The sequence below is a fragment of the Pyrgilauda ruficollis genome, unplaced genomic scaffold (assembly GCF_017590135.1).
Source record: "Pyrgilauda ruficollis isolate IOZ18807 unplaced genomic scaffold, ASM1759013v1 scaffold176, whole genome shotgun sequence".
In the NCBI taxonomy this organism is placed as follows: Eukaryota; Metazoa; Chordata; class Aves; order Passeriformes; family Passeridae; genus Pyrgilauda; species Pyrgilauda ruficollis.
The window spans coordinates 557,680-584,999 of NW_024516542.1; the positions used below are offsets into that span (position 1 = coordinate 557,680).

At 36.5% G+C, this 27,320-nt stretch overlaps 1 protein-coding gene across 6 annotated transcripts in view; it reads left to right on the forward strand.

Moving 5' to 3' along the window:
- VPS41 (VPS41 subunit of HOPS complex) overlaps window positions 1–25,076 on the forward strand; it is a 110,239-nt gene extending 85,163 nt beyond the window's left edge. For 2 of the 6 annotated variants that reach the window (XM_041464246.1, XM_041464248.1), the window contains 13 exons: window positions 2,774–2,866; window positions 3,369–3,496; window positions 4,395–4,539; window positions 5,817–5,858; window positions 5,942–5,992; window positions 7,238–7,375; window positions 10,221–10,275; window positions 11,302–11,442; window positions 12,904–13,040; window positions 19,721–19,820; window positions 20,615–20,659; window positions 22,094–22,173; window positions 23,752–25,075. In XM_041464246.1, coding sequence (XP_041320180.1) covers window positions 2,774–2,866; window positions 3,369–3,496; window positions 4,395–4,539; window positions 5,817–5,858; window positions 5,942–5,992; window positions 7,238–7,375; window positions 10,221–10,275; window positions 11,302–11,442; window positions 12,904–13,040; window positions 19,721–19,820; window positions 20,615–20,659; window positions 22,094–22,173; window positions 23,752–23,832 — 1,236 coding nt within the window. In that variant the 3' untranslated portion in view covers window positions 23,833–25,075. Of the gene's footprint in view, window positions 1–2,773; window positions 2,867–3,368; window positions 3,497–4,394; window positions 4,540–5,816; window positions 5,859–5,941; window positions 5,993–7,237; window positions 7,376–10,220; window positions 10,276–11,301; window positions 11,443–12,903; window positions 13,041–19,720; window positions 19,821–20,614; window positions 20,660–22,093; window positions 22,174–23,751 lie in introns of all 6 variants that reach the window. The other 4 variants (XM_041464249.1, XM_041464250.1, XM_041464245.1 and 1 more) reach the window with 3 other exon arrangements.
- The last annotated feature ends 2,244 nt before the right edge of the window (window positions 25,077–27,320 follow it).

Sequence of the window (27,320 nt, forward strand, 5' to 3'; positions counted from 1 at the left end):
AGCAGCATTGCTTTAACCAAAACACTGGATGGAAGACATTTGAAAGACTTCATTGGACTGTAGCAGACATAGCAGAGAGAAGCACTATCCTGACAGGTTCTTTCATCTCTTAGATAGTCTTTGAGGAATAAATAATTGTTGTTCTCACCTTATTGGTGAGATGGTTTAGGCTATCTCATGTCAACTTTTATATGGGTTTTCTTGTGTATACCTCATCCTCACATCTATTGATGAAAAGTCTGAAAACAGATCTTGAAAAGAAACAAGTGAAGAAAATATTTCTCTGTATTGTATCCCTTTTTTATTTAAAGTCACTCTACCACATAGTTTAAGAATTGGTACAAAGGCTGTCTGATTCAGAGGCTTTTTTGCCTGATCTTGTTCCCTAACTGCAGCTTAAAAATAAAATAGGAAGAGTTTGTGACCTCTAGCATGGGTCACCTTTGTGCCAAGGCTTAAAAATAACTTGTATGCTTCTTACATGTTTCCTGTATGCTTTCTTGAGCATGGTGGTCAAACTGCAGGAGGTGGCTGTGTTTTTTCTTCAAAACAATGGGACATGGGGCAGGAGACGTTTCCTGCACAAAGCAGCTGGGCTCACACACAAGGAAACTACACCTCTCCAGAGCTTGCTGTATGGCTAAACTGCAGCCAAGAGTTGCAACAGTCTGTTGAGGGAGGTTGTTCATTTAGGAGGTAACAGGAAGGTGGAAAGTGGGAGTGAAAACAGCCATTGGAGATTGTCTTCTGCCTTTGAGTCTACAGTTAATGTCTAGCTTGCTTTCTCCATGGTCAAAAGATACTTTTTAGTAAGGGGTCAGGAATATGATACCCCATAGCAGCCATCAAGACTGTACCCTGAGTTAACTGATAAATCCTGTGACAGCTGGTGGGAGCTGATGTTGGCAGCACTACATTTCAAAAACCGGCCAAGTCCAAACAGCACAGGGAGAGGAGAGGTCTAAAATGTAGTGAGATGGTTTTTTTCCTGCTTTGTTCGAGTAACTTCAGTAACAAAATGCTATTGTACTATGTGCCAATAGCGGGCAACGGGCAACATCTCTGAGTGTTTGGAGGAATTTCACTAGTGTTGGTGCCTCAGCTACAAACCCTACAATCCCCAGACAGCTAGCAGTGGGATTTATTTTGGCAGGTGGAAATAATCTTGGCCTCTAGTTGCATGGAATAGTAGTGCTAATTAGATTCTGTGCTGAAATTCCAGGGTATGAACTGATTTATTCTGGCAGCTTCTCATCTCTTGCTTGCTGGAATGCAATTCCTTAACACCTTCTATACAGTAATGGATCATATGCCTTCACCCTTTTCATGGAGAGACATATTTTCAAATTAATTTTCAATTGCATATGTAAAAATAGCCCTTCATAGAATGTGGTGACCCCAAAGTAAGTCATAATTCAAAATTACACATATATTTTGCTTGCGTGATCAGGTTCTGGTAGTGGGAGTACTACAGTAGTGGCTTCTGTGAGAAGCTGGCAGAAGCTTCCCCCATGTCCATCAGAGCCAATGTCAGCCAGCTCCAGGAGGGACCTACTGCTGGCTAAGATCAAGCCAATCAGGAATGATAGGAGCTCCTCTGCAATAACATTTAAAAACAAAGAAAAAAAGCTATTGCACAGTTGTGACTGTGACCAGAGAAGAACTGAGTGATAATATGAGAGAGGAAACAACTCTGCAGACACCAAGGTCAGTGGAGAAGGAGGCACCAGAGCTGAGATTCCTCTGCAGGCCATGGTGAAGACCATGAAGCAGCTGTGTCCCTGCAGCCCATGGAGGACAAAGGGGATGCAGAGATGTAGGAGCCCATGCTGGAGCGAACTGTGCCTGAAGGACTGCATCCAATGGAAGAGTGACCCAGACTGCAGCAGTTCATGGGGAACTGTTGCCCATGGGATGGATTCATGTTAAAGAAGTTTGTGAAGAGCTGTCTCCTGTGGGAGGGACCCCAGGCTGGAGAAGGGGAAGGACTCCTCTACCTGAGCAGCAAAAGAAGCAACGTGTGATGAGCTGACAATCATTCCCTGTCAATCAATCCCTATTCCCTGTCTCCCTGTGTTTCTGGGGTGAAAGAGGTAGAGTCCAGGAAGGAGGAATGGATGGGGGAAGGTGTGTTTGAGATTATTTCACTTCTTATTATCCTGCTCTGGTTTGGTTATTAATAAATTCAGTTACTATCCCAAATGTGAGTCTGTTTTGCTATTTGATGGTATTTGGTGAGTGATCCCTGGATCTTATCTTAACCCATGAGCCCTTTGTTATATTTTTTTCTCCTCTGTCCAGTTGTGGAGGGAAGTGAGAGAGTGGCTTTGTTGGATACCTGGTGGCCAGTCAGGGTCAATCCACTACAACACGTTTTTCAGCTAATGAATCCTTATGCCTTTTTAAAAGGCCAAGACTTAACAAAATGGATTTTGAAAACATTCTTGTTCTGAGGAGTCTTTTATGGGTTTTGTTTTCTAAATGACTACTGGTCTCTTAAGGACAATGGCTGATTCTCCTGCTCTAATTAGTATCTTGCCACCTGTCTCTCAAATGATAGTTCTTTCAAGCGAGTTACAAAATTCCAGTGTGTATAATCCTAAAGTAAATAATTTCTGGATGCTGCTTACAAGTATGAGTTTATAAGGTTTCCAGTAATTACCAGGGGCCATGTTTTGCGTATAGCCTTGTTCTTTTGTTTCACAACTTTTTTTTTTTCTATCAGTGTACATGTCATTCACCATCTGATACTCTTTTCTCTATGTTCCTATAGGCAATTAGTCGTTACTTGCCAAGACGAGATCCAGTTTTGAAACCTCTGATCTACGAAATGGTCCTACATGAATTTTTGGAAAGTGACTATGAGGTACTGCAGCCTGATGTGTCCACATCAATGTGTCCCATAGTTATTGCCAGCCAAATACCCTTTGCAGTAAAGAATTCTGGCAGCAAATTCTCTGATGTATTCAAGCAGATTATCAGTGGAGAGTTCCACAATAATGACAATATTTAAAAGTTGAATTTTAATTTTAAGAGAACAAATAGAATGTTCTTCAACGCATGCAAATACCGTGAGACTGATTATTTATTAGACTGTTATTTTTAGGTTTTTTAATGTAGCATGAGTGGTTGAGGTGGTGCACAAAGCCTACAGCACCTGAAAGAGACTCATCTTCATGAATCATAATAACATTGCCCTAAGAAGGAAAAATCTGTGTTCTGCACTGTACATGTCTGTGGGTACATGAAAGTTCCTTAAAGGTTAAGGACAGCAGATATCATCTCAGAGGTTTAGCTGAAGCTTTGATGTTTTGAAATGCTCCTTAGGCCATTCTTTCTATTTCTGTTACAATCTCTTCTACTTTTAGGGGTTTGCAACCCTAATAAAAGAGTGGCCTGGAGATCTGTACAACAACACAATCATAGTTCAAGCTGTAGTGGATCACCTGAAGAAAGATCCGCAGAACAGGACTTTGCTACAAACACTTGCAGAATTGTAAGTACAGTTTTAAATTCCTGTTACAAAAAGTACACTTAAAATAGTGTACTGCAGTTTATCCATATTTGTTTAGCTCTTGTAACAGAAATCTTCTTTGCTGCATCTACAGAGTGTTGGCTTTCTCTCCTCCACACTCTGCTGATTGCACAGCTTAGCAATTCTTTACCCTTCCTTGTAATGTTCACAACGAGTATGAAAGCAGTATGAAATTGTTAAGCATGAGATTGGATTTCCAGCTCCTCTTTCCAAAGTAAATAACTAACATTTCTCTTCATGCTGTCAGAGGAAACCTCTTTTCTGAAGTGTGCATTTCAGAATTATGCATGTAAAAATAAAATGGTGTGTGGTTTTGCCCAGTATTTAAGAAGTAATGTGTTTAGGTTTACTGCATGGATGGAAATATGTGACTGGAAAATGTGCCAAAATTGATCTGGTTCTTGGCCACTTCATACAGGGATAAAGCTCTTTGATTTTCTCAGCCTGATCACTGTTATTTTTTTTACTGCTTCTTTGAAGAAAGAAGAGTTACTGTCTATTGCTATGTTAAAATCTGCCCAAAAGTTTTAAGAGAACAATGGGTTTTAGCTTTGAAAAGTGTTCCAAGAATTGAAAGGCTAGCATTTTGTGTGTCTGTGAGTTGAAAATGGAGAATGAAAATGCAGAAAACTGCAGGTCTGAATACATATGAAGGCCAATATTAACAGAGGTGAAATTACTCTTGCCTGATGTTTATTTCCCTTTACAAAAATGAATCACAGGTCTGTTTAGATATTTATAAAATCAAGTAGTATCATAACGTTTTACATACTAGAGTATGTTTATATTTTCTCTCATATGTGATTTTCCTACACTTAAGTATGTAAAATTACATGTATTGTAATCCTGTTTTTATCAGGTACACTTACGATCAGCGCTACGGCAGAGCCCTAGAAATCTACCTAACTCTGAGGCACAAAGATGTCTTCCAGTTGATCCACAAGCACAATCTCTTCAGTTCTATCAGAGACAAAATTGTTCTGCTCATGGATTTTGATTCAGAGGTATACTGATCCTAATGATTTTATATTTACTTTCCTCTAGATACAATTTAACAGATTAAAAATAAATTATCTATAGATGATGTTGAGGCAGAGGGTGTGTTTGCTGCATCTGGATACATTCTGAGATAAGGAAGATTGTTTGCCTAGATTGCAAAATAATTGACCCAAGGATTATTTTTTTCCTTCATATTTCCATTTGTGTTTCCTTTCCATTTCCATTTGTCACTCTTAGTGAGAAAAGTGAGTGTCCGCATCATTTGAGAACATTGTTGTGGTTCTCAAGTCACAACATTGAATATCATTTCGCACAGAGTATAATTTCACCATGTTATTCTGTCTGTATTTTGAATCAAATAATGGTATTAATAAGCCAAAGAAAGGAGATAGTGAATTTATTTAAGCATATATTAAATGCACTTGCCATTTTCCTTTCATCACAGAAAATTAATCTGCTTCTGAAAGTATACAAGGTTATTAACCTAAATTCTGAAAATCAGGAAGTGTTCATTCCATGTTGAATTCTATCTTCTTTCTTTCCAGTTGGCTGTAAAACCCAAGCAAATTAATTTTGATGTGATCAGTGGGAAGATAACCAAGTAGATCTCTTTTTTCAGTGCAATAGTTGTTTAAGCACTGTAGCTAAAATATGGATCTCTGCTATTGGTGATCATCTTTACTATGCCCATTTTTCTCTATTCATGGAGAAATAATTTTTTTTTTAATCCAATAGAATAAGTCGTATCAGGAATCTGTGGTTTGGTATTTTTTGAAAGTGAAGCAAAAGCTTGCTCTTGAAAGAGGAAGCAGAACCTGAATCCTGGTGGCCACTTGGCTTACATGGTCTTGTCTGCTTGATTAATGGTATTTGTCTCCAGGTAGTTTGGAGGAATCCAGTTGTGAGGCAGGTTGAATTGTGTGTTTCTTACATAGTCATCACCCTGCAGTTCCCTTTGGAGATGGAACAAGTGGTATTTCTACATCATTTGGCAGTAGCTTTTTGTGACTGATGGTGATTCAGTGGGCATGCTTCACCTGCAGTGTAGGTGCACAGCATTTACTGCTATTAATGAGGGAACTTAAGAGAAGTATTCTGGAAGAATACTGTGATGCTGTGCTGTCAGGATGCTGATGTTATGTAAATTGCTCTCTGAATTTCTGTTGCTGAAAAGAGTAGGTCTGTCCATCTGATGCCCATCAGCGAATAAGCATAATACTATATAGAGTGTAAGAAAATATGTGTACCTGTTACCTACTTCAGTTCTCTTTCTCTGTTGTAGAAAGCGGTAGACATGCTTTTGGATAATGAAGATAAAATTTCTGTGAGTATAACAAGTTCATGGCATGGCAGTCCTTTTTCCAGTCTTGTAAATGTGAAGTTTATCAAAGGTTTGTTTTGTTTCAGATTGACAGAGTTGTTGAAGAATTAGAAAATAGGCCTGAGTTACAGCATGTGGTAAGTATTCCTGTATTCTGTTGATTTCAATTAGAGCTGAGTAAACTCTTGGCTGGACATACCTTTTACAGGTGTGTTTATCTTGTCAAAATGCACCTGACACTGAAATGTCATAAACCATCAGAGAAAAAGTGGCTACTTCTGCCAATTTCCTATTTAGCATGGCTATAGCCTCTTCACAGTAGTTAAATGATCTTAAAATGTGTACCTGTGAGAATTTGATAACATAATGCAGGCCTATTAACATCTCCTTACGACATTGTAGGCACTTGTCTTTTCTGGTCAATTACTTCTTGCTTTTATTCCTCCTTTTTCCCTACCCAAAAATGGGATTGGTTGGTGGGTGCAGCTCTAAAATACATTTTGCTGATCCATAGAGAAAGTGAATTGCTTGTTTTTCTGGAGCTGTAACTTCCATACACTATCAAATTGTTCTTGTTTGTACAGAATTACAGTATCACTGTAAGGCTGTGGCTCCACAATGCTATTCCAAAAGCTCCTCTTTGGTTTGAACATCCTGTCAGTGGAGTACCTAATATGTGACTGTGGGCTTGGGCTGTATTAGAGAGGGAAGTTTAACTTGCTGCTGGTTACAAATAGAGCTCAGGTGTTCATCTGGTGAAGAGGTGATTTATGGTTAGAGATCTGATTATGGGACACAGATCTATGAAAAGTGCAGTCCACAGCCCAAGAGCTTTGCAAAGTCAACTGTGACAGACTGTCAGTTTACACAAGGGATGCATACAGAGGAAAACAACGAAGATGGTCAATGATCTAGAGGAGAAGCCACACAAAGAGCAGCTGAGATCACTTGGTTTTGTTCAGCCTGGAGAAGAGGAGACTGAGGGAAATCCTTGTAGCTATTTACACCATCTTCACAAGGGAAGCATCAGCAGGCACTAATCTTTTCTCTGGTGACCTGTGACAGGACCCAGGGGAACAGCATGAAGCTGTGTCGGGGGAGGTTTAGGTTAGATATTAGGAAAAGTTTTGCCCACTACAGTGGCTGGGCACTGGAACAGGCTTCAACTCTGGGGAAGTGGTCACAGCATCAAGCCTATCTGAGTTCAAGAAGCATTCGGACAATGCTCTCAGGAACATGATGTGGTTCCTGGGGCTGTCCTGTGCAGGGCCAGAAGTTGGAATTTGATTATCTGTGTGGTTCCCTTCCAACTCAGGAGTTTCTATTATTCCATAATAATATTGAATACGTGAGTTTTAATATGATTCTTTTTTGATTCCTAGTATTTACACAAGCTTTTCAAAAGAGACCACCATAAAGGCCAACGATATCATGAGAAACAGATCAGCCTTTATGCTGAATATGATCGACCCAACTTACTTCCATTTCTCAGAGACAGTACACACTGCCCATTGGAGAAGGTAAGCCCCAAAAATCTAAGCATCGGTCCTTGATTTTTATCAAGGTCCTGGTCTGTAGCTTGTAATCTTGTGAATTTCAAGCTGTGTCTGGTACTGCCCTCTACTGCCAATATGAGGGATCCTTTAAGTTTGTGACCATCACCTGCAGTTTGGTTTGCAGAGCTGATGACACCTGAGACTTTCCTCTCTCAGCTCACAGGGCAGGAATTGATGGGTATTTGTAATGCAGAAGTTCTGACTACAGTTCTGACTACAGTTCTAGCTACAACATATCCACTCATCAGTGCTTAGCCTGACTGAACAGCAGGTTATGTGTTCAAGAAATTGACAATCATTTTGCCAAATCTAGGAGCTGTCAGTGTTAGATCTTGAAAAACCAGTAGCTGTAACTGTAGTTATTCTGTCTTTTTATTGTAAGGCCATAAGTTTCTGTTTAATAATATACACAATATACGTCACTGAACTAACAGGGCTAAAGTATTTTGTCTTTGTAATTTGGCTGATACACTTGGGGTTTTACAGAGTACCAGATTTCCATCTTCCAATATTTTTATATTTTTTTCTATTTTCCTTCCTTGCTCTTTCTTGTCAAATTACAAAATGCATAAAGGTAAGGCTAATCTTGAGTTGTTTCCCCTGCTTGAATTAATGTGAAACAAATGGAAATTCCAAGTTTTCCAGTTTAGATGGGTCAGTATTTTATTATTTGTATTTGTTGCTGTTAATGGCTGAGCAGAGCAGACCTTGTGAAAGCCTATCCATATGCAGGTATAATGATGACACAGTGGAGTAGTTTATACAGTGTAATATTGAATGTGGTATTTTACATGGTTAACATTCTAAAGAAAACTAGTACTGTTCCTGGTACCTCTCTTGTTTTGCATGCTTTTGTCTACTGGAAAATACTTTCTTAGATTATTATATGTTCTTAGATTGGAGACTTGGGATTTTTTGAAACCATTATCTGAAACTAGATTGACTAGTTTAGGCAGTGAGCCTGAGAGGTTTCCAGCCAGAAACTTTGGTCTACAATATTGACTTACTTGTTTTTAACTTTCTGATTATTAGTTTCTGCCTTATGTATTAGTCATGTGATCGTGGGTTTATGTATAAAACCTCACCTGCATTTTTTTTTTTAATTTTGAGGCAAATTAATTTTAGTTATTGCACATCCAGCCTCCTATCTGTAGTGGCAGGTGGTGCAGAAAAGTGCTGTGTGAAAATGATGCTCATTGCTGGCATTGCTTTGCTGAAGATATGGGCTATGAGCAAGAATAGGTCAGAGACCCATCAGCTTCTGGAAGGTGTGGTGCAGTAATCACCAAAGTCAAGAGAGAAGGATGTCAGAAAAAATGTGTAATTCTAGCCTTAATGGTAAAAATGTTAACATCTTTCAGTAAGAAGCTAAGGAAGAGACAAAAAGATAGTGTTAATTCTGTAATTATACTTCTTACCATGCTTGTTGTGTAATAACACTTCTCGTGACATACAGATCTTTGTTCTAAGAAATAGAAAAGGGGACTAAGAATTTCCCAGTTACCGCTATTTTCAGTTCCTGTTAAGCAAGTTCAACACGGTGTATAAATTGCAAAAAGAAATTTCTATTTGAAAAAATCCACTCTTATTGCTGTAATGAAATTACAAACTCATCAAGATGAAATAATTTGTGCTCTCTAGAAGTAAGCCACTTTTAGTCAAGTGCAGTTTAGCAAACATTTTAAAAATTAGCTGGAAGAGAAGTAGGAATGTTCCCTGTTTTCCCCTAGAGGGAGCATGACAGTCAGAAATAGCAGTATCTAGAACTACTTAATACCTGGTGCTTTGTAGTTTACCTCTTAAGTGGAGAGGAAAAAGAGGGCTGTCAGCTGTGTATATAACTTACTAGCATTATTCATATCTTCATTCATCTGAAGTATCTAGTTGGTAATTCACTTACCCCTAGCCCAAAATTGTCCATACCTCTATCTTCATAGTAACCCTTCTGAAAAAATGAGAATTTGAAGGAAAAGTAAATTCCTACCTTATCTTTGATTGTAGCTATACTTTAGGTATTTATTGATTTCCAAATGTGAAGGTTGGTGAACAGTTGTCTTTACAGGAATGCTATGAATCTTGAGTTTGCTTTCTGTTTCTGGAAACAGACATGGCATTGTTTATGGCATACCAGCCCAGCTGATTTCTTACTACAAACTCATTGGTAATCAGTTTGGTAGTTTTTATAATTGTGCTGGTTTCCAACTACACACAGATTCTGTAGCTGCTAAAGATACTTAGCCCTCAGGTCTTTAAACCCAATATACAAGAAATGCTTCCTCCATATTATTTCATATTTCTTATTTTGCATTGTCTTCTTGGTACAAAATTTGGAGGGCACTCTCTCTCCTGAAACCACTCTGGCCTGAGGAGATTTTCACCCTTGTCTTATTAATGAATGTCAAGCAGACTTCCATCACTAGAGAAGAGACTACACAAGTCCACCCACAGGAAGCAAGTCTTAATAGCAGATAACCTTAATGTTTTGTATTAACCAGCTTTTGACTTTTGGAGGCAGAATGAAGAAGTTGCCAGTGGAATTAAAGGCAGAGTTTGACATAGTCCAGACTGAAATACCTGTTCTGTTCCCAGATTTATTCAGTCTCAGAGAAGAATTTTAAAGAGAAGTCACAAAGTTTCTTAATTAAGGCCAGAGGACTTGGCAGTGCTTATTAAGGGAGCTTCATTCCTGTCAAGATGAATAATGTAACTTCATGGAAAAATCACTTCAAGCTTCTTGCAGCATTTGTGATCAATAAAATTTCATGTTGCATGGTTTCCTTATATTCTCTTCTCTCCCCTTACATTCAAGGCTCTTGAGATTTGCCAGCAGAGGAACTTTGTAGAAGAGACAGTCTATCTTCTGAGTAAGTAACTCAGAACAAATAACTGTGATCAATTATAACAATTTTAAACTTGTAATAAAGTTTATGGTGTGAAGCTATATTGTCTAATATCTAAACCAAATAACATGATTTAGAAAATAAAACAAAGCACTGGATGGATATGATGTCTTAACTTCATATATTGTGTTACTATGTTTTTTACTTGGTGTTCTTCTGGGGTTCTGGAAGTGTTGCAGAGGCTATGGGGAACAAGTTGGGTGGGGAGGTATTTCTGATACAATCTCCAAGAGAATAGCAATACTGTTGGTTTTGAAAAGAGAGGAGAAATTAAACAAATGCTTTATTCTGAATATATCTCAGGGGCTTGGTATTATTTTTTTCTGAGATTAAAGATTTGCTGATATTGCTTTCTATCTTTTTTTTTCCCATAAAATTAGTTGTAAATTAACTCCTTCAGCTGGCCAAGAAATCTGCCTCCAAATGAGAGGCATTGGAAGACTTATATGTATGTTTATGTATTAGTCATGAACAGAATAGTAAATATTTTTTTAAACAATCTCTGGTTCAGTAAGAAGAATATTTTGTGGACTGTTTCAGTCCAGTGGAGAGTATGATTTACTAATGAATTTATTTTAAAAATAGTTCATAATTTCTGCTACTTCTTCCTGTTTCCTCTTATTTTTCATGGGTGCAAGCTGCGTTATACTTAGTGGAAATTAAGAGGCCTCATGTGGGCCGTTGAAGCTGGTATTTCATGTTATAGTTTCCATCTGTGCACATACCCTCCCCCTCATGTTAGATGTTACTGCAGTTCAGAACCCCAGATATGACCCAACACATCCTTGAGAAAGCCTCCAGGTCCCAGTCCAGCAAACTGCTCCAAGCGCTTGTTCATATTACACTGATTTGCATTCCTACATCTGAATAGACTAGATTGGGTCTTAGTTGAATTAGTCTGAGTCAACTTCACACATACAAAATTCTCATTGAAAGAGCACTGAACACTGATGAGCAATTAGCATTTATATCTCTTATTTTTCCTTCCAGGCAGAATGGGTAATAGCCGCAGTGCCTTGAAGATGATAATGGAAGAATTGCAAGATGTAGATAAAGCTATTGAATTTGCCAAGGAACAAGACGATGGAGAACTTTGGGAAGATCTCATTTTATATTCTATTGACAAACCACGTAAGTGGGATAGTTTTTGGGAAGCTTGCATATGTGGAATGCTTTTGCAAGTAAAGGATTGAATTATTCGCTTGTATGTTAGAGAAGGTGTTTTTATATGGTCAGGGAGGTGTTCTAGTTTGTGAAGGACAACACAACTGTTCTACTGTGCATAAAAACTTGCAGTAAGGCAGTGTGAGGGTATGGTACACAATGAATACTTGGAGGCATAACATTGAATAAGCTCTGCATAATTATTTCCTTAATGACAAATCAAGGGGACAGTAGTGCTTTTAGTTTAGCAGAATGAGACTTCATTTTTAGACAGCCTCAAAAGACATTCTGCAGTTTTGATGAGGATTCTGCATACTATGTTATAACAACTGCTTCCCTTCAAGATTCTGAAAATGAAAAGCCTACACCTTTCTTCCCTCAGTAAATAACTAATTTTTTTTTCTGTTACGAAGGTAACATGGGTAACAATGAGTGCATTTTGCCTGTCATTCATTATATGAATAGCTACTCCAAGTTAAAAGGTTAGATGGGCTCAGAAACGTAAGCATCATTGTTTTCAAGGAGGCAGATTCAAAGAAGTTCAAATTACTAAGAAAACAGAGAATTTTCTTAACTATCTACTCCATTAGTTTTTGCAACCTCTTCTGGGGCTTTAAATCAAGACTGTGAAGTCTCTCTTGGGACCTCTTTTCTGGGGAATTGAGAGTCTTGTAGAATTCGTGTCAGAATATGTATCTTTTCATCTCTTGGTTGCTAATTTTGAAAGGAAGAAGTGACCAGAATCTGTTAAATCTCAAGAAGAATGGCATTCTCATACTTGAATGCATCACTAAAAGTGATGCTACAGTCAGTGACACCTTTATAGCAAAAGGGATTCAAAGCATACAGAATTCTCTCAGTAACTCTATGTAAGAGTTTCTGCCTGTATGCAGATATTCCTCAGTTGTGGGGGTTGAAGAAAAAACACAGCCTTGAGTCATCATTCTAGTGTGTTTTTTAGCCAGATGCTCTTCAAAGAGCAAAAGACTTCTATCATGTCACTCTCACCAATGTTTAGAAGCACATTGAGATCAGATTAGGTGCTTGAAAGTTTGTTTTAAAACCCTGGAATGGGGAATAGAATTACCACATAAAGTAATTATTAGTTAGTAGTTAAATGCTATTTGTTTGAGTGCTCTTTTTATTGAATCAAAATGCATTATTTACTTGTGAGTTTGTGCCGGAGACTCAGTTACCACTTTGCTGAATACGCTGGAAGTTCTCTAAGTTGCCAGACTGTATCTTCCTCACTTTCCCAAAGGCTTGTATTCAAGTAAATACAGCTGCAAGAAACATACAAAGACTGTAAAAGAGACTTAGTGTTTTCACTTAGTAGAGAACTGTCAAGTAGCTTGTCACCAAAGTATCCTTAATCAGATATTTTGCTGGATTGTTTTTCTTAATTTCTTTGCCTCTTGGTTTTCACAGCTTTTATTACTGGTTTGTTGAACAATATTGGAACCCATGTCGATCCTATTCTTTTGATCCACCGCATTAAGGAAGGCATGGAGATTCCTAATTTGAGAGACTCGCTAGTGAAAATTCTTCAGGATTACAACTTGCAGGTAGATGTTGCATTCTTCATGGGATACTAATTTTTAGAGAGACAGCAAACAGTCTTTGTCACTGAACAGCACAAGAAATTGCTGTCATGATTTGTTCAGTCATTGGTCGTGGACACTGTGGGCCAACACAAAACTATGACAGAAATAGTGGAAATTTGCCAAGGTTTCTTGATGTCTTCTAGCCCTTCTAAATATCTTCCATACTGTCATAAGCCTGGTGGGTAAGTTGAACTGGTAGTATCTTGAGCAATTCAGCCTATTTTTCTCTGCCCAACTGTCCAGTATTTGAAAGTTTCATGACCAGTTCTCATTCTGTTTCACATGAATGCAGAAGCAGAATGATGGCAGAATGCAACACGCCCTCACTGAAGCATTCATCAGGTGTTAGAGTCATATGTTAAGTGTCTTACTAACTGAAGGAAGATGAACTTTTAAAATCAAACTCATGTCGATGCAGAATCAGTTGGTTAGAGCATGATTCTAATAATGCCGAGTTTGTAGGTTCAATTCCTGTATTGTGGACCATTCACTTTAGAGTTGGACTCAATGCTGCTTCCAACTCAGAATATTCAGTGCCTGTGTTGCTGTTTATGCATTTTTAAAAATTGACTGTTCACTGGATTATGGAAGTTCTTACCCCAGCATAATTATACAGATATGTGCATTCCCCTGCATGGTTGGTTCTGACACGTGTTTGTAAGAACTTACAAGAAGCATACCTTTCAGTGTTCCCTGTAAGTAGCCAGCAAAGTATATTGCATTGCATATTTTAAATCTCCCTGCTACAAAAGGAGTCACAAACTTGAATTCTCTGTTATGTTGTTCTGCATTGCTGTACTGAAAAATACAGACGCCTCCAGTGTGACTATGCAGAGTCCAAGAAAACATAGCTCAGTAGGTAGCTGAAACTCTGATTTTCTGAGCCTCAAACATTTGCTCTCCATCTGCTATTAGTCTTTTTACATTTCGAGCAAATAGATGGACTCAATGGTTACGTTAAGGTCATGGCTGGTATCTTGCTAGGCCAACAAAAACCCATATTTCCGTTCAGTGCAGGGTTTAAGCCTTTCTAAGGCTTTTCCATTATTTTATTTTTATGTGAACTTCAGATTATTACTTCAGCTATTTCAAAGAAGCATTTTACATTTCTTCATCTCCCAACGCTTGTAAATAGACACATGTTTGCATATAATGCATGTTTTAACATTACTTCAGGTTTTGACTTCATCAGGTGAAGTACAAAGTTAGTATCCTTCCAAAATGGAGGATAGCTAAATACCATGCTGCATTTCAAAAGTTGCATGTTAATCTTGCTGCTGTCAGTATCAGCACTGATCCTCCTGTTCCCACATTCTCATGAAATCAAAATGTAATATTTGTTGTGTTTGCAGGTAGACTGAGAAAGTCTGTCTGAGACTGAGAAAGTATGCTGTAAGCATAGCTTCAGCGTTACTCATATACAGAGTACATTGCATGGCTTCAGACAAAGCTGATGACATCAATATGGTCATATTTTGGGGATGGAAATACAATCTTTTCTTCAAATACCTTTTAATAGAATTACTTTTGGATTAAAAGCATGTATTTAATCTTGAGAATGATATCTAAATAATTTACTGTTAGCATTAAAAATGATTCATGGATTTCATTGATTTTGAAGTAGAGTTGGGTAGCTCTAGGGCTAAAATTTAGATTTCTTAGGGATAATAGAAATTAGGGAAGCTTAATATAATTTGTGCTTGGCTTTCTTGTATGATAGAAAAAAGTATAGCCCCAAAAAAGGCAATATTTTGTTAGAGAAATGTAAGTTATAGTTTCAAATTAAGTCTGTTCCTTAAGTGTTACTGGCAACATGAAGTAGTTCATGAACAGATGGTATATCTACATTGAAATTTAGAGATCTTATTGCTGGTCTTGCACACTCACCAAAGTAGCCAATTTTGTAGAGGGACTCAAATTTTATAGAGGGACTGTTTTTGTTATTGCTGCCTCATTAGCTGTTTTAAAGCTAGTCTTCCATGTGTTTGTATGATGCCTGGTCATACCTCTGCACATTTGTTTAAGTTCATGCTGAGAAGTCACTGGCCTTTATTCTGGCCTGGCACAACTCTGGCTTTTGGTAGAAACCTCTTGATGTGTAGCATGGAGCATACCACACATTTTGAACTCAATCAGAAGTACAAATTTCATTGGCTAGGATTTTCTGTGTCTTCATCTTTTTGGATCTCAAGCTCCATATGCATATGTTTTATTGTTCTCATTTTCAAAGGCAAAAAGAATCTTGTGCTGGGATCCATGAAAGAGGAGCACAGGTGGAAAGAGAACCTGCTGCTTGACTTGCAAGTCACTGCCTAATACAAAAACTGTGCTGGTCTTTCCATAATGATGGCTTCCCAAAAGATGTTACTGCTGTACCATTATGTTGTTTAATTGTGGGCTCCTTTTGTAAGCCCTGATAAGATTTTTTTATGCCTATGTAAGCATGCAAATGCACATTTCCTATTAAGCTCTTGAGATTCCATACCAGTAAACTTTACTTAGGTGTGGTGTGAAATATGGGTAGGAGTTAAAAGCAGTGCCTTTGACAGACTTTGTCTTTTTGAGAACAGTCCTTTCCATCTCAGCAAAACCAAGTAAATCAAACTGAGTGGCTAGTAAAGTATGTGTGACTCACAGTATGCATCAGAGAATCCAACAAGAAAGTCTACTAATGCAAATTTTGTTGTAATTTCTTTTTAATATGGACTCTTCCTTGAATAATTTTTAATAATATTGGCAGATTGCAGACTGATGGCTTCATTTTTAAAAAATTGCCACCCACTAGATGAAATGCTGCCATTGCTCTATATGCTACTCTAAGCTCACCTCAGCTTTGTGGTTAACCTTTGAAATCTGATCACTACCAAACAACCAAGCATAGCACTAAAGCAAAATTAGTTATTGTTTTGGGCAAAAATAAAACAGAGATAATGTACGACTTTTTTCTGCTATTCTGCCATGAGCTTAAAACTGAGAACACGCCTAACTATTCCCCTAAGCAGGGAAATATTTAAGTGGGTTTTTTTAATTGGGATTAAACCTTGAAGTGATTTTTTATTGTTTTTTTTACCCATGAAGATAATTTATTTTGGTGTTTTGTCTTTGGCATTGTTTGAGTTAATGTATTAAAACCATAGTACATAATCAAATGACCCTGATTGTAATGATGAAAGTTTATTTACTGCTGAAATAATGCTGATTTTAGTGTTTATATACAGTAACATTCACAAACAACAAAGTTATGGAGACAAGGACAAAGTTATAGTTTTTGAATTTTAATAGGAGCATTTATCAAATAAAATGTAGTCTGAAGCTTTTTTACTGCTTCTGAAATTTACTTTGTTGCTGTCATAAATTTATAGATAAATTAGTCAGATTGTCTTAAAGAGAAACCTGCTTACTTATTAGAAATTACACCTTCCTAGTGCTTTTTTAAAGTGCAAATGAATCACCATTCTCCAGGTCTCTAAATCACTGTATCACACATCTCCCAAAGAAGGCTGATTGTAAAATCTCCTTATTTGTAGACTTGTGAGTTAATTATAAGCCTGTTGTGCTTTCCAAATGTATAAAATAGGTGTCTTTTCAGCTTTAGTTTGTATATGAATGAAATGTAGGAACTGCTTTTGGTATTGGAAGAGGCTTAAATACCTCCCTTGTTTTAGAAAGAAAGGCTTCATTTTTCACCCTATGTCATTTGTTAGAATAAGTCTTTGAAAGATGTTGGTTTTCTAAGACTCTTTTTCCCCTAGCTTTAAAATACAGAAGCAATTTGTTTAGATGTAGTACTTAGAGATTTTGTGGATTAGCATTTTACACATTGACTTACTAGTTTGCACTTTGAACCTGCAGGAACTCTGATGGGTAACAGACATTGATCCATTCACAGAATCACATCTCTCCATTCATAATAGAGTTTATGAACTAGCAGAACCCAATGATAATCCAATGAATGAATGCTTGAAACAGCACCTGGAAAAATTGTTAGGTTATATTCCTGAACATAACTAAAAATGCTGTTCTGACACATTGGAGTCACTAGAGGGCAGGTGGCAGCTTGCACAGGGGAACATGTGCCTTTTGGCTGTAAAGAGTAAAAATAATGTGTTTTTAATTGTGGCAGTGATGCTATTTGAAAGAATTTGGTTAACTGGCCTTGAGAGACTTGGACTTGTTTGTGGGTTAAGCTGAATCAAGGCCTGAATTAATTCCCGTAGTTTTGAGTATACCCTTTCAAATTAACTCCATACTACAGTGCTTTTCTTTAAAGATAATGTTAGGCTTGATTTACAAATGCAAATCAAGACTGTTTTAATCAAATATAATGGTTTATGCCTAATATCTTCCCTAATATAGCCAGAAAACTTTTTTTTTTGCAATAACAGTTTGTTTTTAGCAATTTTCATTAATTTAATGAAAGGCATTATTTCTGCCTAAAACTTCTTTCTGTAGGTGCATGATGCTGTCATGCTTGTGCTCACAATTACATTCTTTTAAAGGATAAATAAAATTCAGTTTCATCCTCAGTTCTGTTTCTTCTTAGAAAGTGGTTTCATCACAGATTTATGCCCAATGTCTGTTTTAACTAGTTCAACTTAACCTTAAGGTGCACAGTTACCTATTTCTCTCCCCTTTAATGAAGCTCCCTCTCTCTAGACTCAAATTCCCTTTGCTTTCTGTAACTCTTAAATTATTCATTTTTGAGGTCTTCAAATAAATTTCTACAGAAGTGTTGAGAATATATTACCTTGAGAATAGACATTTTACATTCTGCATTGCGATTTTTCCTTTTATGTAATAATGGCTGCCTACTGTATTCCATTTCTAGCAAAATAAGGTCTGACGGTCATTAAATGTGGTATGGAAAGATCTTAGAGCTGTTTAAACAATGGGAGAAAGTGCATATTTCTTAAAATATATGTTTTATCAGATATTTCTGTTACTCCTGGGCTTTAAGACATCAAACATTATTGAGGTTTTCCAGTGAGCTAGTGATGTCTGTTGTTTCCCTCTTCATTGTTCTTTCTTTTTAATGAATTTTTCTATTACCACACTGTATTTTAATTAAGAAATGCTGGGACACACTTCCATCTTCCCATTGTATCTTTGTTCTGCTTCTTTCATTTAACCTGGTCACAGCACCAAGGTTATCAGAGTTCAAGAAACATTTGGACAATGTTCAGAGTCACTTGGTGTGATTCTTGGTGCTGTCCTCTACAGCGCCAGAAGTTGCACTTGACACAGTCTCATTCAGCTGTCCTTGCTAAAAGTTTCATGTATTTTTTTCAAACCTAGCAACATTTTTCTTTATTTAGAACAAAATTTTACATTCTTTGTTGCCTTTGGATAAAGTTGGCAAGGGGAGGACATAGCCAGATTGTTCCTGAGATTATCAACAGATAAAAATTATTCATTTTCTAAGTGTTTGCCTTGTAGATCTGCATTTAGTTGCTGGTGCTCTGAAATGTTTTATAGCTCAATGTCTCCAATACTGGAAAAGTGTCATTCACCCATTGATATGCCCGATTTGAAATGTTCACAGTGTTACTCAGTGTTAATTTTTTAAAATGTACTTCAGATTTGCCGTCTTATCTGCGTATCATTCTCAGCAGTGTGTCCTTATTACTTCAGAATGTATATGTGAAAGCGTGGAGATTTGGACAGTGTCCACCTGGTTGTAAAATCTGTTATTGTATTTCTTCTTAGGTATTTGTGTTATCTGTATTTTGCACTGTCTTAGAATGCTTGGTATCTCCTGTAATAAAAATTATCTGAAGAAAGAAATGAACATTGCTTCTTCATACCTGTATTTTAGTAGGGTCGGTCACATTATAATTAACTGTATCTTTGGGAAGCAATTTTCAAAGGAATTGCTGTCTTGGAAAACAAATTTCCAAACATCAGATGGGGAGGAGGAAGAAAAAATTCCAAAATACTTACTTGGGTTTGTCACCTTTCCATACTTGCTCCATTAAGTATTGTGAAATAAGGTTCTGTGTAATTGTTATGCCCTTGCTTCTTCTGTGTTTCAAAACCATTTCAGGCAATGGCATGTCAATCTAATGAAAAATACCATATAAGTCAAAAGAGAGCTGAGACTTTTGCTGAAGAGGAATGAACTAGGAACCTTTGGTTAGTTGCATGGACATTTAATACTGCTTATTAAATGACTCCTCAGCAGGATATATGTTTGAACAAAATGTATTTTTAATTGCAGTGTTCATGAAGGTTTTAAGATTATCAAATATCTTTTCTGAAGAAGACAGGAAAGATACAGGAAGAAGAATTTTTAAATGGTTTGGAAATTAATTCTGAGGGGCACTGTAAAAATTCCTCTCTGTTGTAATTTGTTAACACCATCTCATAGAAAGACGTTCATAATTATGATAATAGTATCTTTGTAAAGAATTCTATTTCTTGATGTTTGTTTTTGTTTTGTGAGGTTTTGGGGTTTTTTTGGTGGGCTTTTCATTGAGGTAGAGGTGTTGGCAACAAAAGGTTCCTCCTTTATAATACCTTGAAAAGTTTTAAACATTCCTTGCACTCACTTTGACAGCAAAAACAGAGTGGTGACTTGTCAAGATAGTTGATATGCCCATCTATTCAACAACCGCTGTCCTTTGTGTTCTTTGCACCAACAGATCTTGCTGCGGGAAGGTTGCAAAAAGATACTCGTTGCTGATTCTCTTTCTTTATTGAAGAAAATGCATCGAACTCAGATGAAGGGTGTTCTGGTGGATGGTGGGTACAGAGGAAACATGATGACTTTCAATATTTTAAAGACTATTTTATATCGATTGTTTATATATCTCCTGACTGTCTGCTTTGGAAGCTGCCCAAAAGCCTGCATTTTTTACCTTATCTTTAGAGTGTAGTGGGATACTAGATGCTTTTCCCCTTTGCAAAGGAACTACTTGTATCTTAAAAACTACAAGACCCATATGCAACTGTTTCTCTTGATCAATCTCTGCATAGCCAGTAATGTATTGTGTCCTGCAGTTTCTCTGTAATGGTGAAAATGCTGTTTAGTACCAACATAGACAGTCAGAAGGTAATAATCTGCAACCAAAGCAAAAGATACAGCAACATTTTCAGAAGCAGTTGAAAATATTTTGCAAGGTGCTAATGATGCATGTGAGCAGCACTGTAATTCATACCAGCTGAGTGTTAATAGCAAGAGACAAAAGCTGACAGGACAGAGTACCAGAGCTTCTGCTCCAAAATGCTGCAGAGTTAACAGCCACCTATCCCATGCTCCCTGTTTCAGTTTGCCTTTTGTCTCTTCAGCACTGATCCTAAACGGCCTCAATCCTGCAGTTCTACCATCATCAGATCTAAATATTTATCATGTTGTTATTAGAAGCGCTACTTCAGTATTGCTCTTCAATTTTTAATAGATTCTGTTAGGCATCTTAATTAAATGCTTTAGGACCAAGCTCCATTTATGTAATAGCAATATGTTCATGCCTGCTTTATAAAAAAGTAAATATGGAGTTTGTGAACAAAGCTTAATTTTCTTTTGTTTTGTTTTTCAGAGGAGAATATCTGTGAATCTTGTCTGTCTCCAATACTTCCTTCAGGTAGGATGCTTTTCTAGGAAAAAAAAAAAAAAAAGAGGTTGTAAATTTTTTTAGTATTATTTTAAGATAAATTGCTGTTTGCTTTTATTCATAAAAATGTGTCATCTCCTTTGGTGATTGCTGTATAAATTTCAATCTCCTATGCAAAACTTGCTTTGAATTCTGACATGGGAGTGGAGTCTAATTGAACATTTTTGTTGCAGTAAAACCAGATATTCTTTCTTATTCAACTTTGACTTCCTTATTTTCTGTTTTGAATACATGGAATTCAAGGCAACTTTTAATTCTGTCAACATACGTATTCTCAAAGATTATTAGAACCACAAACCTAAGCCACCAAATCTTGTCCACGTCTGTTGGATTATTCACACTGAACCTGTAGACTGTAAAATCTTATGGAATGTATTTTTGTTTGAATGGTGGGGAGTTCTTGGCTTCAGTCGTGGGTGCCACATTTGCAACATCTTAAAAGTGACTAGCTTTAGAACACCTTCTAAAGTTAGCTCTGAAAATAGAAATTCAGGATGTTATTTCAGAGATGTACATTCTTCAAGACAACTATGGTCCGGAAATATCAATGTAGTTTTTGGGTGTCTTAAAAAGAAGTAGTTTTACTAAGACAATATCTGTTGTGGCCTGTTAAAGTAAGAATATTTAAAGCATATGTACAGATACAAACATATTTGTTTGTTTTCTAGGTGTTAATAGCCTGATAGAATCACTTACAGTTTATCTGGTTTCTGCCATTTTTCACTTAAATAGATAAATAAAAACAACTATACTGGGATCATGTGCAGCAGTATACAGACAAAGAGAATCTGGCAGAGTTGAATGTGCTAGTGCTTTGAAGTGTGTGTGTTGAGAAAAAAAGAGCCAAAGTAGAATGCAAATGATGCTTGTGAGTGAGATGGTTATTCTTTAGATATGTTGTATTTAGGTTTCTCATTTGGCTAAATATTCATGCGGGAATGAAAACTCACATCATGCACCTAGGCAGCTTGTTGCCAAATTTTAGGATCATGGCGTGCAGTGCAGGCTCTAGAACTGCTCAGTGTTCTGGTTCTCTTCACACTAGTCTAAGTTTTTCTGCTAACTTTTCTTCAAAGCTGCTGCATTATTTGGTGGTAGTTTACTCTTCTCCCTGCCCAGATTTAGCATGTAGCATATATTGAGATGAAAAATTCCTGATAGGAAGGTATACAGTATCTAAGCCACAGAAAAATATTGTTTTGTAACTCCATCACTGGCACACCTTTCCTGAAACCATCATTCTTAATGGTTTCTATTAATGAGCCAGAATAATTTGGAAATTATTTTTAGAGATGTTACTTGAAGTTTCTCTGTGTATGACAGAATGTGGGCATATATTGCTGTAGCCACTAAATCATTTGTTTCATTGCCCTGTTGAAATTAATATATTTTTCTGTTTCCTAGATGCATCCAAGTCCTTCAGTGTGGTAGTGTTCCACTGCAGACACATGTTTCACAGAGAGTGCCTACCTGTATCTAACACAGTAAGGAAATAGCTTAATATGTCTGACACCTTGGCCAAAGATAAAGTGACACATTTTCTTTTGTCAGCTGTGGAGAAGGGCGTGGGTCTATGAGGAATTGTGTGATTATAGTAATAACTTGTGATGATACCACATAGTAGTTTGTGACAAGGAAAGTGAGTTTAAGGATACTGCAACTAAAGTTCATCCAATGTAGAAAGAAATCACTGCTGTTTGAACAGTATTTTATCACTTTCTGCAATGTGAATATGTAATGCAACTCTGAGACATACAGGGAATACAGTATGTCTAATTTTTTAATTCTTTTCCATTCCAGCTTTTACTTTAACTAAACATACTCAAAGATGAGAATAAAGGTATTTTCTCAAGTGAACCATATTAAATGATTCTGACCTGGAGGACAAAAATCAGTTATTTCAGAGTGAATATTTAAATATCTTTGTAATCATCCTTATGGTCAAAACATTTTTTTTCTGTGTAAGTTATTTGGGGGGGTTGGTTTGTTTGTTCAATTAACACAAAGCAAAAAATAACTTCTAGATATAACAGGGTTTAAATTTAGCAACGAAAGCATTCGAATGGTAACAAAATCATGTAGAAAATTAAATATAAGTCTTTAAGATTCTGTATCTATCTCTGAAAATTAACATGTAGTGAAAAAATAGCTTTAGTGAATCGCTTCATCTGTAAGTAAACAAAGTGCTTGTAGCCATATGATACACCATGGATACTTAAATATGTTAGGAAAAGCTGAATGTATTAGATCATTTGTACAAGAAAGTCCAACAACTAGTAAATATTTCTTCAATATTTACCACAAATTTTATTGTGAGAAATAATCTAAAATTTGTCTAGCATTCTCAATTTTCTGGGGCAGGTGACTGATTAGGTGGGATTATTAAATGTTACATAGATATTATATGATATATATTCATAGACAGTATGTATGAATACAGGGGTGTATGCATGTAACAGAGCCTAATTTCCCCTGTTACACTGTATTATGTGGCCTTAGGTTATCCGTCATGTTACTGATATTTGATTATCGATGACATACTAAAATGTAAATAGTGCATGCACAAAATGCACACAGAGCTAAACAGAGTAACAATAAACACATCTTTGATGTCAAATGCCAGTATTTGGGCCCTGATCTCAATTGTTGGAAATCTGTGGAGCACTACCCAAAGACAGAGCTGTGACTAAGGCATCCAGTGGTTATTGGAGCTGACCAAATGACTTAACTCTCATCTTTATATATGAAGATAATCAGTGATTCTTTTCACTGTGTACTTTTCATTTTTGGTGTGGAGGAAGTTTGACATTACTCTTCTGGTAGGTTGTGGTAATACCCTTGGAGTGAGAGGTGAGTTGTGCTGCCCTCTGACTCCAGAACAGCCTGCCTCACTATGTTTTTCTGTATTATCTTCCCTCACCTATCCATGACTATGTTGATTGGGAACAGTCTGGCTGTGAGCAGTAATGTTGAGAAGGGCATTAGCACTTTTCATTCATCTTCACACATTCTGCTGTGGCTAAATTCCTCTGAGAGATTTCCTGTTTTCTTTTTTCATTTAGGTATCTTCTGTCCAGTTCTGCAATATATGCAGTGCCAAACACAGGGGGCCAGGAAGTGCAGTCCTGGAGATGAAGAAATAGCAGTGGCTTAGTTCTCCATGTCGGTCAGTGACACCAAATCTGTTAGGACCATGCAGAGCCACTGTAATTTTCCATTTCTGTATATAATTTTGATTGTGATTTAAAAGTGGTTCCTGTTGTTTATCCTGTTTATTGAACATTTTGGGTAATAAGAAAATGTGAAAATCTTTTTCTGGTAAGTCTTTGTTATGCAATTCATATGTCATGGTTCCTTTGCTCAGCTTGTTACTTCATTCTGGAACAGAAAAAAAAAATAAAACTGGAAGAAAAAACCCATGTGATTTAGAGATTTGTGTTTGCTATGAGTTAATGTGCTTTACAGTTTGGAACCACATTGGGCTTATGGTTGGATATTGTAAAGAAAAATGTAATGCCATGAATTCGGCTCACCAGACTACTTCAGTCCTGATTTAGTCTATTAGGAACCTTTTTACTTTAAGACCTACAGGAGTCTGACTCGTTTCAGTGGAATTGCTTCAGAACTTGAAGTTGTGTGCCAACTCATATCTTCAGTTAACAAATTTGTTAACTGTGAATTCCATACATTGGCAATTTGCCTTGGTTACACATTCATAGTTCATTAGAAACTAGTTAATTTCTCAATTAATCTTCACAATACAGTAGTTTAAAGTGAGCTTTTCTCATGTTCAACTCATCCAGAAACTTTATTTTTAAAAAGTCAGCAGAAGGTCTTTATGTTATTTTATGTGTGGTTGAAATGCATGGTTTCATTTAAGTGCTAGGGAAAAAAAGTGTATCTGACTTTTCAAAGGTAAGATCTCTAGAAGTTTCTTCTGGCTTTAGCAATTTAACAGCTAACTTAAATAAATCAATTGGATGTTAACAAAACTATAGATTTCATTTGAACTGCATTCTGTTTTGTTGATCCAAAGGAAGTGATCTTTGAGAATGTCTTCACAGTAATGTAATCTGTTTATAATATATCATGATTAAATTCAATATAATCATCTTTTCCTTAAGAAAAGTAATCAGAACTCCCAAGCTATTTTTCTGCTTTTTAATAAATTGAGTTTGAAAGTAAAAATATATTGCTTTGCCATTAAATTGTACTGTTTGAACAGGCTAACATACTAACATACTAAGTTCTAAAACAATGGTATATACTGCAGTCTGTCTGTAAAACTGGAAAATACAGTACCTCTAATACAACACCTTCTTCTATAACTTATTCCCATGTAAGTACACCTTAAAATAATTTCTACTGTGGAAACTTGTGTTTCAAGTTTATGAATATTCATAATATTTTTTTAAAGTCCTCTGGGCAATTGGTCTAGGAATCTGAAGAATGATTTTTTGTTGTCCACTGTGCAGATCTGTATAATACTGGAATAAAAATTTATGTGTTTAGAAATGCTAGGATTCACTCTGCATGATTACATAGGCAAAACAATCGTTAAAAGAATAGATCTTCTCAAAACCATACTAATCTTTTGTGTCAACACAGTAGAGGAAAAAAATTAAAAATTGTGCAAATTATTAATGAACATAGATTAGGTGGAATAACAGAAAGGTAAGAAGTTTGTAGTGCAGAGAATAGTTTGCATACATCAAGCTTCACACATAAGTATACTGGCTTTGCAGTTGTTCATTTTCAGCAACTAGTACATGTTCTCAGGTATATTGTTCCTTTATGTATTCTTCACTACACTGATCACAAAAGGTGCTTTGATTCCTAGTAAATTAAATGTTCCAGTGACCTCAAGGGTTGTTTCACCATGATGTTTGAGTTATTGCATGCCATATCTGTAAAAGTTTAAAAACTTTTTTAAGCCCCTCTTCTTCAGTAGCTTTAAACAGCTTTTCTGTGTTCTATCCTAATAATGCAATAAGCTGTCAGCTTACAGGAGGAAAAAGTCAAACTGCTTCTATACCTGTATATGGAAAAGTGTCCTCTAAATTAGCGTTATATGATAATTTCAAGAAGGTATATTTTTTTACTTGAGCTTGGCCTTAAATTCCCTAAAGCATTTGAGCATTCTGTGACTCAGTTTGCTAGTCTGCCATCATCAGCAATCATACTGCATTATAGCCTGGCATATTCTTTGCATTATGCAAGTGATTTTAAATCACTGTATGAAAATCTAATCAAAATCTTCTCTAAGTCCAAAGCTTCTTTCATTTGGGCTTCAGGGACTACCCTTTTCATGTTCCTGAAGTCTAAATCTGCTCATTAAGATTCAGCAGGAAATGTACAGACTTGACTTTGATACACTCTTCTTCCTAAGAAGCCTTTACATAATAAAAAACGTCTGGTTTTAGAGTCTAAAATATTTATATATCCAAGAGCTTTTCTTCTGAAAAGAATTTTGCGTAAGAGATAGCTGTAAAGTTGCAGAGCCTATCAGAAAAGTACAGAGTAGCACTTAATCAGTTTCAACTGCACTCACTTCAGGTGCCGAAGTTCTTGTCCTTCTAAGGTAAACTTAAAATAAACTGAAAAGCTGTTTTTTCTCTGATACATCCAGTTCTGTGTGAGTTCTTGACAATAAAGGTAACTCAAAGGATTTGTGATGGATCAAGGAAGTATAAATTGGTTTGTCATATCAAAAGAGAGAAAACTATTTTGGCTTGTAAGCAGGACATCTCGTCCCCCCACAAGAACTTATGTTGTTAACCAGTCAGATAACTTAAACAGGACAAGCTTGTCTTGTAGAGAGTTATTTTCATGCCTTGGGGTTAATATTGGTCTCCCAACTACCAAAAAACATCTTGCTATTGAAGTGAGATCTAGCAAGATGGATTTCTGAATGACAGACACTCACTTTACAAACTACAAAAGCCACACCAAACTTTCATGAAGCAGAAATCTTCTATACATTTTCCTTGAAATGTATGGAACTTTCCCCATGAGTAGGGATGCCTGCTTTGCAGTTACTTTCCAGGGGTTAAGTGAGGGAATCTGTGTACATTACTGTCATTTCAGCGGTAAATTACATTTGACTCCTATCAATTCTTTTGGTAGCTTTACTATAGGTACCTTCATGTAGTGCAGCATTATATGTTATGCTCTAATCTACTAGTAGTTCTTTATTTTTATACTTTGTAGTAAGTAATTCTGATCAAGATCTTTATCTGTTATCTCTTATCTGTTTAATAAATAATTCATTTTTATAAATAGACCTTGATCTGCCATGCTTAGAACTTGCCAAAGTGATTTCTTAAATTTAAACTGTTGTCAAAATCTGAGCCTAAGGCAGGGCTTGTTTAAAGCTCCCACTCATCTTGTGACAGGCTAAAGTGAGTCTTCAGATGATTTTTCTCATCTGTCCTTGTTTTATAATTTTAAACCCCCAATGCTGTTTGATAGGCTTGGTGAAAATGTTGGGCTACACTGAAGATTTTGGGGGCCCAAGAGAGTGGGGAGCTAGAGGTGCCTGCTAAGCATGAGGCTATTTAGTCCTGCTGACAGCTCAGTTAAAATGGACAGCATCATGATAAAGATTGACTTCTGCAAAAGGAGGAATTAA